The following is an 11,969-nucleotide window of genomic DNA, read 5'->3' as shown; positions in this document are numbered from 1 at the left end:
AAACAAAACAATGTGTGATCCAAGAAAAAATGTGTATTATGGTATTTGAACAAAAAATACTAACTTTTTGATAAAAATTTTCAATTCTTTACAGTTTCAAAATCTAGCAACACATTTTATTAAAACACTTAGGTATACATTTTTACTATTAATATGGACTTACAACATTATATTGTTAATATAGAGCCACATAGGTAAAGTGCATGAAGCGTAACATTATTTTATTATATGCTTCCTAAACAAAAATAAAATATAAGATGTGCATTATAAAACTTGAAGATCACAAGTCAGTAACTTTTTGATATTTGTTACAATTATTTTTATCCAGACATTATAATTATTATGAAACTATAAGTACCTATTTAAAAAGACAAGAACTATTCAAAGTGATCATATCCACTTATCGAGGTTTGTTAATGTAATAATAGTGAACCCTTAACAATCAACAACAATGTAAATATTGAAATATAAATATATAATTAATATTTAAATTTAGTTGGTAGGTATTTAACATTTAAAAAATATGTAAAAACAATAGTTCACAAGTATCACTAATAACAACTATAGATATTAAACAAATAAGCAAAACAATTAATCTTTTAAAAATCATAAAAGTAACACTAATAATGACTGATGTATAGTTTGATATCGGTTTTTGTGAAATTTTGATTTTCAAGCTAGAATTGAACATTTGATGGTATAATTCATTTTAATATTAAAGCTAATTACACAATTGATTCGACTGTACACAAGTTAAAAGTTTGCCATTTTGTATTATGTTAAAAAGACAGAGATAACACTGGGGGGATGGGAGGTAGTTATATCTTATTTCTTAATATAATATGCATATTCCATAAGCTAAAAAAAAATGCTCAAATATTACTCTGTAGATTTAAATATTTGTGGTCTGTCTATACTCTATACCATGGTTTCCCATCTCAATTTCACTCATCCTCGGGCGAAGTTGGGTAGTTATGTACCTAATACAGCTTACAGTTACCTGCTTACCTAGTTATATAAATTTGTATTTTATTTAATCATAAGAAATTTTATACTTTATAAATAAATATAGGTACATAAATCATCATGATATAATTATGTACCTATATTAGGTATGGTACCACTATGCCTGATGTACCTACTTCAAAATAATATAAGTACCTAGGTATTTTAATTAAATTACATTCGACCTGTTATGTCACATTATGGTACATTGGTACCTATACCTATAAGTATGTACGAGTGTTGCAAAAAACTCTATAATATTAATTGAATTATTTTAGTTAAATATTAATCACTTGTATTTATAACATTGTAACCACATCTCAATGGCTCCACGATAACTCAAATTCAAAAACTCAATCACTACCTACATCCTACTGCTGTCCAGTGTGTGATGTGTGCTGATTGCTAACATAAAAAACTCCATGAAGTTACACTCAACCAAAAAAAAATCTTCAAGTTCCTGATAAGCCTATAATCCCTGTAAAGTAAACCTACCACACCATCATAAACGGAATTGGCCTAAAAATCTCATTTATCATCAACAAATCAAATAAAACTAGTTTTATATAGGTAAGTTAAATTTTAATTGAAACTTATTTATATGTACTATGTTATTAATATACTTACCTAGGTACCTAATAAAGATCAGCTAAGTACCTATTATACCTATTCTTATAACAGTGTTCTCGAATAAAACGTCAGCTGGTCCCTAGATCACGAGTTTTTTGCCAAGTCAAAATTCCAAAAGTTTCGATTATATGTTTGAAAACCTTACGATTCGACCTCGTCAACACGGGCTCGTTCTGCAAAGGCACAGCGCGTGAGAGACAGGTATAAACGACTCATCGTCTATTTACGCGTCTTAATGTTAAAACGATCGGCGACGGTTTTCCAATGTTTCGACAGCGCTTTCGCCCCGTCGGCGGTTCGATGGTCGACCGCCTGCACCAGGTTGCTGAACTGCAATCGGGCCATCAAGTGTTTGTTGGTGACGGACCGGACGAACTGCTCGTCGTAACAGTCGGCCGGGTCTCCGTCCAGCCGGCAGTGGGCCTCCGCTTCGGCTCTGGTCAGCAGCACGCAATTCCACGGCGACCAGGGCTCTTGACGACGCCACCGGACCAGCCGGAGACTGTTGAGCTGACCCGACTCGCCGACCGCTGACTTTTCTCGCCACACGACAGACACCAGACGGTACACCTCGGTGGGCTGCATCAGGAAACACTCGGAACCGTAAGCGGCCAACTGCATCTCGTCGTGCCGGAGCGCCTTCAGCATGCGTCGGTACGGGGCCATGTCGATGCGCTTGTGTCCCACCTGTTCGGTCCACTCGCAGCTTGCGCACACGTTGGTCCGGTTCACGCGACTCTCCAGCGAAAAATCGGTGGCCGCTAAGTTGCGTTTGCACCGGATGCACGTGTACACGTTGAGTAACCGCTTCTCGGTGGGCCGATAGTACGAGTCCGCTTCCGGGTTCACGTCCGGCTGCCGGATGTAGTGACGGAACATCTGCTCGACTCGGGACCGCGCTGACCTCAGGCTGGCTGCGTCTGCTCCCATATCGGCCAGGCCCTTTTCCATGGCCACGGCTGCTAGTAGGTGCTCCTTGTATTTATAACTAGACGCGGACACCGCAGCGTAGAGCTCGTCGAGCGCCTCGGCCCGATCCACGCCTTCGCGTGGGATCACGATTTTCGCGTAGATCTCCTTTAAGGCTCGGGCCTTCTGGTTGCCCACGGTGTCCACAGTAAGCAGTTTGCCCGCCCTGTTCTTGAACATCTTCGGCTTTGACGTCTTGTTCAGGAACGTCACGTCGTCGTGCTTGGTCAGCTCGTACTTGAGCTCCGACCGCTGTTTCTCCATCTCCAGCAGAAATTTGATCTCTTTCTTGAGTAGGTTCATCTGCGCCGCCTTCCTCGACTTTTCCGCTTCGATCTCCTTGATCCGCTGCCTCTCCTTCTTCCACCACTTTCCGATCATCGTGTATAGCGAATAGAAGTGCTGCTGTTTAGATTCCAGAGACGATGTTACCGCCGCCGCCACCGCCGCACTGCTGTCCGGTCCTGACGTCATGCTGCGGGACTGTCTCTGCCGTAGCAGCCGTCGCTGTTCGTCATCTACATCGGCTTCGGCTTCGGCTGCGGCCGCTATACGCCGTCTCTCGCGTGCCGCCAAAGTCCTCCTGAATGCCCGCTGTATTTTGAGCACGCTGCTGAGGACGTGATCTTCCCGTAACCATGATTGATAACTGTGGTAACGCCCTGGCCTCACCCGTTTTCCATCCACGTACCCGAAACCGCCGCTGTCACAGTGGTCGTGGTTGGTCTGCGTCCATGCCGGTCGGTTCGTTGGCCGGCCTACCGCCCTGTCGACGCAAGTCTGCGTCCGACCGTCCACCCGGGGAACGACGCTCGCCACGTTAACGACAACCTTGGGATCGGTCTGCGCGGCTGCGTGGTGGTACGTCTTGCCGGTACGCTTGTCCCGGTATCCTCCCAGCCACCGCTTATGGCCGTCCACCGGGCCACACCGTTCGATTTCTACCACTAGTCGTCTGTGGTTCACGTCCACCGTGATGACATCCACCGCCGGCAAGTAGTACGCAGGCGGCTTGGGAAGCCGTACGCCATCGCCCCTCAGGCGTAGTTCGAAAATTCCTAACGACGTCGCCCCGAGCTCCTTGAGCGTCTGCTCGTCGCGAGGCCTATGTGACACTTCTCCTCCCACTTCTTCGCGCTCGACGATGATTAGGTTTTGGTCCGTGTTCAGCGTCCGGTGTAGATGCGACCTGAGCTCACCGATGTTGGTATTTAGGTCAAACGCCTGCGTCAGCGTTTCGTTGGCGTCCGTCAGGAACTTGACTGTCACTATTTCGTCGTTACCGTGGTAGTTTTCGGTTTTCCCGTCAAAACTTTGAGACATTTTACTTGGCATTATAACAGTATGATTGATGAATGACGATACACTTTATTGTAGAACAAATAACAATAGGTCAAAAGGTATTAGCGGCGGTACAAAATTATATTCACTGCAGATTTCGTAGAAGGGATGATTTAACACGATCTGTCTACGAGCTAGGGGACGTACTATTGATCACACTTAAATCGCTATGGCGACCCAAGTTGTAGGTAGGAATTGTTATTATTCAATAAAACACGTTTTTAATTTTTAAATAATAGCTTTTATTTGTTACAAACTTAAAACTAATGGTTGTTATAAATATCATTCATTACATTCGATTGTATTGTACAACCTAAGATATAATTTACAGATGTGCAGATTTGTATAACATAATATAACAATAAATATGTCTTGCCTCAATTGTCTTAAGATTCATGGTTGTCTCCATCTTTATTTTTAAACATTGTTATCAGCACTGTTAAAAGAGGCCTAAGACCAATAAAAATAAAAATTATTGGGCATATTGTATAATTGTTATTATAGATTATCTTAATACCCAATGATCAATAGTTATATTACCCATGTAATGGCCAATAGATAATACTTACAATTTTAAGGTTTCATCAGTGTCTTCAAGATCTAATAATGAAGTCATCTCCTTACGATAACTATTTGCCTTTAATTCGGTCCCCAATTCTTAAAATAATAAAATAAACATTAATTAGTAAATTACATATTACCATTAGAATTGATAATTCTTTTTCTTTTTAATCACATACCTTTCTTAAACATTGAGTTTGTCAATTTATATCCCATCCAATCCATGTATTCAAATATGAGCTTATTAATCAACTCAATTGTTTCAGATTGTTCAGGTTTATTTTTTGTTGTATTAATCACACGTTTGTTCTCCAAGATTTTTCTTATTTCAGTTTCTACGGTTGATACAAAGCTGTCCCAATTAGGGCCATCTTTTAGAGATTGTTTAACAACTAAGAAATAGAAAATATAAGTAAATAACAAATAGTAATAACAATAATAATAGGTAGTTCCATTTATTTTATTAATATTTAACATTATGGCATGTATAACATAATGCTTTTATGTTGATGATTGTTTTCTTTTTTTTATAAAATAACTATTTATTTATTATTATTCACTATGAACTATAACTATTCACGGCGACTAGTACTTTTTATTTACTGTAACTTTAAAGTTCTAAAAAAATGTATGAATCGATCAATTCTGGAGGAAATTCATTTTTATATTTGAGTTTTTTATTTATTTTTCGTGGCCTTTCCCCTCTAAATTCGTTTGAATAACATCGAAATTCATTATACAGGCAGGTAACGATTTTTAATTTAGGCAAGTCGTAGGTACCTTCGTGTAACTTTGCGTCCACAGCGTCAGTTTGTCGTTCCATCGCCATTATTAGACGGTGTCTAGTACTGTAGTAAGTCCGCAAAGCCCACTTGGAATTATAGAACTTGCGCTTCACGATTGTCAAGACGTCTAAACATCAAAAGTTTTGGGTGCCGGACACCGAACGTTCCTAGTTTTTAACATTTTTATCGTTTTTTAAATCGTTATCTCGGATCTCCGACATTGCAGTTGCTAAGCAACAATGGTCAACAATATTATAAATGCTATATTGCTAATATTTCGCTATCACAACCATTGACCATGTGCAGTAACTTAGACGGCTAAACCAGTAAATGTACAGGGCAAAAAATAATTGTTACAAATATTTTATGGATAACGTTACCCAACATGCAATATGACAAACATTAGGTGATTACTATCATGATAAGTACAGCAATTGGTGCGGTACTAACAACAACTACTGTGTACCGCACTTTCAAAATCGAAATTAAATATTAAATACATTAATCTAATGTTATACATTAGCATTTATTTTGTAATTTTACTACTTTTGTCAACAAATTAAGAGGTCAAACATTTTTCGATCGTTAACCGATAGTTAAATAGCAATTATCATTAATAATTTCTCCCCGGTGTTGTACAATAGGTACTATTGTTATTCTGTGAACAATTTTTTGGTGTCGTCGTTTTTACATTTTTGAATTTTATTTTTGACATAAATGATCTACGGATTCGGTCGGTAGAGGCATCTCAATTGATTTCACGCCCTACACATTTAAACTGTGCTATAAAAATGGATGTGGTCAATGAGAGTGAGTAGAACATTTGCTGTATGCCTACAGAGCTCCATTCTATTGTGTTAATTATGGGTTTATTTAGATTTCTATCAGTTGTTGCCGGAAATTGAATTAGCCATTGCCGAGTGTGATTTCATTGCGATTGATGGAGAATTCACCGGTCTTCACAATGGTACTATGGTCAGCATATTCGATACAGCAGCTCAGTATTACCAAAAACTTCGAAGTAATTGTATGGACTTTTTGATGGTTCAATTTGGTCTGTGTGCTGTAAAATATAATGCTGAAAAGAAAAAGTACAATATCACTAGAAGTTTAAGAATTTTATTGAAATTTAATAAAACTTTGTGTGTGTTATACATACTAGGTATACATACAGGGCGTATAATTTTTATACCTTTCCAAAGCCCATGAGTCGATATGCTCCAGATTGCCGATTCCTCTGTCAGTCTTCAAGCATGGAATTTCTAAGCAATAACAATTTTGACTTTAATAAGCTGTTTAAACATGGTAATTTACAATAGTTTAGTTTTATTTTGTGCGATAAAATAATAGCTTATATTATTATAGGCATTCCTTTCCTTACTGTGCCCGATGAACAAGTATTACAAAATGAACTGCTTAATCGATATAAGCAAAATTGTTTACAGGCTCAGACACCATCAAAAGTCTCTGAGTCTATACCTATACCAGATAATCATAAAGCAGACATAGAATCTGCTTGGTAAATATTTTTTTATATCTTATAGTTCTATAATAAATAGGATACAGACTTATGTCATAAAAAACCTTAAAAAATTATTCAATTATGTACCAAATAATATTAAAAAATTAAATAATTCTCCCTATCATCTTAAAACTGTGAAAAATTAGCAAGTCAAGTTTATAAATCAATATACAAATTATGCATGTATTTTTATATATTATTATATTACTTATATTAATTTCATGATATATTTATTGGCAGTGAAAAAGTAAAAGAACTTTTAGAAAGCGAAACGAGTTCTGAAGTCATCATAGCAGAGAAACCTAATTCTTTTGTCCGTAAACTTATTTATCAGGTTAGTTAGTATATAATTTATTTTAATATATAAAGTAATTATTTATTTAGTCTTCACACTTAAATACCTTCAATTAATATAATTAATTATGCAATTAACCATACTTGAGTGAAAATAGACAGTGTATTAAAATTGAACTGTTTGGTTGATCAAATTTAGTAGTATCTCACTCACTTATCCCTACGAATAGACAGCAAATGTTATAATTGGCGGATGTAATACAACAGCTGAGTATTTTAGGATGTTTTATGGTATTTGGCAGTACAGTCTGCATGTATGATCAGTTACGAGGATGGTTTACTCTAGTTTATTTAGAATGATTAGGTTACATTAAACTAAACAAAACTATTTGTTCTTTAAACTATTTATAAAATATTATTCATTTTAGAGTAAAAAAAGCATTATTGATCAGTAAGATAAAAAATAAATATATTTTAATGCTTGAAAAATTTAAGCATATTATGCTTATTAAATTTATTGTATTTACTGCTAAATACAATGTTGACTAGATCATATATAATTATGTAATTACCATACTATTACTAGATATGTTATTTTGACCTTCATAAAATCAAAAACTTTATACATTTATTATTCAGTTTACTATATGTTATACTTCGGTATCAAGCGAAGATTTGTTATTATATCAATTATTATTGTTTGTTGTATATCAATACATTTTAAATTTTAGTCATATTTTGCAGGAAGTCTATAGTAGATATTCAGATTCCAAAGTAAGTTTACAGTCCAAAATAGTAGAAGATATTGGCAATGTTATGGTAGCTTTCAAAGGAAGAACAAAATTGTTAATGGCACAAGAAAGAATGGAACGGGAACAGATTGAGTTAGAAAAAGCTGTCGGTTTTTCAGCAGTCTTAAAGAAAATTATAGCTTCTGTACGTTTTGTATAACATAAATGGTAAATATTTTCATTTACTAATCAGATATATTATTGTTTTTTAAGAATAAACCTGTTGTTGGACACAATATGACATTAGATGTTTGTCATATGATTCATCAGTTTTGTTTACCATTGCCATCTAGCTATAGTGACTTTCAAGCTATGGTTAAAACAATATCATATCGGTATGTCGTCATATTTTACCCAATAATATAATAATTTCAAATTAAAAATATTGTAAGATTAATTTGTTTTAAGCTTTTTGGATACAAAGTATATAAGTGGTACAGAACCACTTAAGCCATTCTTCGGTTCAACAGTATTGAATGATTTAAAAAAGTCACTATCAGAACAATGTCAAAATTATATAGATTTGGGTAATTTATCTATATATTTTTTTATTTGAAGTAGTTTTTAATAAAACCTTTATTTGTGTTATAGAACCAGAGGTTCCTGAAGTTGGTTATTCTAATGATGTATCTAAGTTGCATGACGCTGGTTTTGATGCATATTTGACCAGTACTGTTTTTGTCAATCTTTGCAATTTATATGGTGAGTTGGTACAAAAATGTATTTATATACAACAGTAGCGTGTAATGTAAAATAAAAAACAAGGTAAACTTGTTTGTTTTGTCTCTCTTGCATGTTCTGCTTAGCAAATTTGTATTCAAAAGAACAAATTTTATGTTCTTAACTTTAATAATAGAATAAATTAACTTATAAAATAAAAACATTAGCTATGTTTTGTATGTTGAGTTTTTACAATATTGAAAATTTTATTGGTTATAACTTCATGAATCATTAATCTATACATCATAAAATATCAAAATTCATATACAACTATACACAAAATATCCTATTTTGTTTGTTATCATTATTGTCACCTATTGCCCAGAGCATACTTACATCCATTTACCAAAACATTGATTGGCCTGACACTCATCACCAAGCAGCCCCATCACACTAATAATTATTTTCTTACCTTTAAGTTTAATAACAGGTCATTTCACTTTAATATTTTAGTCAATAATACAAAATAGATTTTGCTAAATTCAATTTTGATATATTTTATGTTTGTAAGACATAGATTACAGATGCAAGCATAGAATTTTCTTAAACAGGATCAAAAATTAATGTGAATTAATATTGTAAATAGGTACTGTATAGTACAATACGGTCTCGGCATGTGTGCAAGTGTGGCGTTCTTACTAACTAATATGCTTTTTTTTAACCTTTATTCCTTGTATACTTTCATGTACTCAGTACCTATTAACATGAATAACTTACGTATTTGTAGTTATATTTTTCAGTTGTAGGTGTATAAAAAGAAATTGTATACTATAAATCTTAAATAATAAAATTAATGCTTTCTTGTTATTATTACTTAATAGTAATGTTATTTACATTGATTTTATAATATTTAATATAGTATTTATCATTAATTTTGTATGAAAAAATGAATTTTCTATAACTGAATTGAAAAATTTTTGTTGAGATTTTAGCAATCTCTTTTTCCATTATAATTTGTTATAGGTACTAATTAGAAACTATAAATAACAGTATTTATTGGACTTATTATTCTTATTTATTATATTTGATTGCAGGTAAAGTGAAAGGTATTAAAGAACACATTTCTACAGATTCTGCTTACCTTAAACAGTTTGAGAATAAGTTAGTAAATATTTTTAATTTGGTATCATTTAATATTTATTATTTATTTTAAAATGTTCATCATTGTATTATTATATTTTAGACTATATATGATTCGGTATAATGAAGATCCATGTTTAAACTTAAATGGTCCTGAACGTAAGTTTTAATTACATTTAAACATTTTTATTTTGTGTCTCTTATGGTGGGTACTGCATTACTTTCATCACAGCAGGCATCATAAATGCTTCTACTAGTACAAGTTATTTGATTTTGATAACCTTGAATTTTACAAAAATTAAACCATTGTTTAACAAGTTAGGTTTTAAATGATAAAATAACTATTTTAAATTATCAAGATATTATAATATAATATTATATTTTATCAGGGGTGTAATAGTTACCGGTATCTTAATAGTTATCTTAATTTACGAATACAAGTACATTTCTAAAATTAATTACTAATTATTTTTAACTATTAGATAATCAAAACTAGGGTTAGAAATTATATGTGACTCAAAAATATTCATAAAAACTTAGAAGTTATTTTTTTTTCTAGCCCAACTTCAAAGAAGCCACGTTTATCATATTACATTCCCAGCAGAATGGAAAACTATTGATATTACAAACATATTTAGTCCATTTAGTAAGCTATACAATTCTTTGAAAAACACATGATAATATTTATATATTATATGAAAATAATTTATTAAATTTTTATAGCCAATGTATTTATCAAGTATATTAATGATACATCTGCTTGGGTGGCATTGAGAGAGGCATCTCAAGCAAAAGCAATGAATAAAATTTTGCCAAAATTACAAGCCCTTCACAAAAACATTATATTATTACCTTGGTCTGTTTACTACAAAGATACATGTACTTCTAATGTACCAACTACAACAAAAAGAAAGATTAGCAGTTGCTCATCATCACCTCCTAAAGATAATATTGATTCGCCAATTGCTGAAGATACTTCTGATGATCATGATGGTCAAACACCAGAAAAAGTACCGCGTATTTCAAAAGGGTAATTAATTGTCATTTATTTTATTTAATAGTTAGTATAAATTATTATTATTAATCTTTTCTTATATATCTAGACGAAGAGTTTCAAGAGGAGGAACTATAAGTCCAATATTGGAAGCAGATGAATCTACTGAATTAGGTAAAATTTATTTGTTATTGCCAATTTATTAAAAAGTTATTAATATAATTTGTTTTTTTGTCTTCAACATATAGGTTGATGAAATTTTTCAAATATATAATATTTAATTTTATTAAAAATTTAACTCAAATGGCACTCAACAAAATTTTTTTTGTTAATTCTAATTAAAAGCTTCTATATTTTTATTTATTTAATTTTTGTTAGTTTAATTTATAATTACAATTATAAACTTAGAATTCATTTTGGAATTCTATTATATTCAACAATTACTTAAATTTGGCTTATAAGCAGTACAAAAATCATTAAAAAGATTTGTTACTTTAAATTATTAACTATGATAATTAATAGATTATTTTTCTGAACTACAATTATACTGTGTAGAGTGCTTAAAACGCTGATAAAATTTTTAATACATTAAAAATTCTTAAATTAATTTTTATAAATTTTAATGTTTCTTAATCCTTAAATATAAAAACTAGTTCTTTTTTTATTGATATCCTTCCACATCCAATAATAATAATAATAATAATTATATTAATGCATTACATTATGTTTTTGTAAATATATTTTTTTTATATAGATGCTGACTCTTCAGCTGTATCAAACATCACTGATGTGGATGTAAAAAATCATAGTATAAGTACTCCAAGCTATGCACAAACTTTAAAGACAAAAAAAGATACAGATACAGCAGAATTGAAAACTATTTTCCCTGTTGCTTCGTGGGATTAACAATACATAATAATTATTTTAATGCAATTTATCTGTAAATATATAATGTACGAATAATATCTCATAAAATTGTATTTATTGTATATTTATTTTAATTTCTAACAGAGGCTGAATTAAATATTTTAGAAATATATATAATCCTTTGAAACAATATAATAATGAATACAAAAAAACAGTTGTCATAATACAATATAATAAAATATGGCTAATAAGCCGTAAATAAATACATATTAGTATGGGTACAGAGCTAGCTATGGACTACAAAAGTTTGCAAGGTGAACAAACAAATCAAATTTAATAATATTCTTTGTACTTTTATTATTATAAAATATGTTCTTCAATTGTGTACTTTAAATATAGAGTAAGAATGA

At 32.3% G+C, this 11,969-nt stretch overlaps 3 protein-coding genes across 3 annotated transcripts; 1 reads left to right on the top strand and 2 right to left on the bottom strand.

Annotated features, from left to right (window-relative positions):
- Positions 1 to 220: 220 nt before the first annotated feature.
- Positions 221 to 4,089, bottom strand: LOC114128486 (IQ and ubiquitin-like domain-containing protein). Its single transcript, XM_027993008.2, has one exon. It carries the CDS (start codon positions 3,937 to 3,939, stop codon positions 1,855 to 1,857), a length of 2,085 nt encoding a protein of 694 aa, XP_027848809.2. The 5' UTR covers positions 3,940 to 4,089; the 3' UTR covers positions 221 to 1,854.
- A 74-nt stretch (positions 4,090 to 4,163) lies between these two features.
- On the bottom strand, positions 4,164 to 5,550 carry LOC114128491 (uncharacterized). The gene is made up of 4 exons (XM_027993011.2): positions 5,287 to 5,550; positions 4,686 to 4,898; positions 4,515 to 4,602; positions 4,164 to 4,395 (listed from the first exon to the last, which is right to left on the bottom strand). Exons 1-4 carry the CDS (start codon positions 5,333 to 5,335, stop codon positions 4,332 to 4,334), a joined length of 414 nt encoding a protein of 137 aa, XP_027848812.1. The 5' UTR covers positions 5,336 to 5,550; the 3' UTR covers positions 4,164 to 4,331.
- A 161-nt stretch (positions 5,551 to 5,711) lies between these two features.
- LOC114128490 (poly(A)-specific ribonuclease PARN-like) lies at positions 5,712 to 11,672 on the top strand. Its single transcript, XM_027993010.2, has 15 exons — positions 5,712 to 6,101; positions 6,169 to 6,382; positions 6,454 to 6,596; positions 6,657 to 6,810; positions 7,054 to 7,147; positions 7,852 to 8,043; positions 8,112 to 8,233; positions 8,307 to 8,425; positions 8,490 to 8,600; positions 9,653 to 9,719; positions 9,802 to 9,857; positions 10,258 to 10,344; positions 10,422 to 10,728; positions 10,802 to 10,866; positions 11,447 to 11,672. Exons 1-15 carry the CDS (start codon positions 6,083 to 6,085, stop codon positions 11,596 to 11,598), a joined length of 1,902 nt encoding a protein of 633 aa, XP_027848811.1. The 5' UTR covers positions 5,712 to 6,082; the 3' UTR covers positions 11,599 to 11,672.
- Positions 11,673 to 11,969: the final 297 nt, after the last annotated feature.

The sequence above is a fragment of the Aphis gossypii genome, chromosome 3 (genome assembly GCF_020184175.1).
Source record: "Aphis gossypii isolate Hap1 chromosome 3, ASM2018417v2, whole genome shotgun sequence".
Classification (NCBI taxonomy): Eukaryota; Metazoa; Arthropoda; class Insecta; order Hemiptera; family Aphididae; genus Aphis; species Aphis gossypii.
This window is presented reverse-complemented; position numbering and strand designations above follow the sequence as displayed.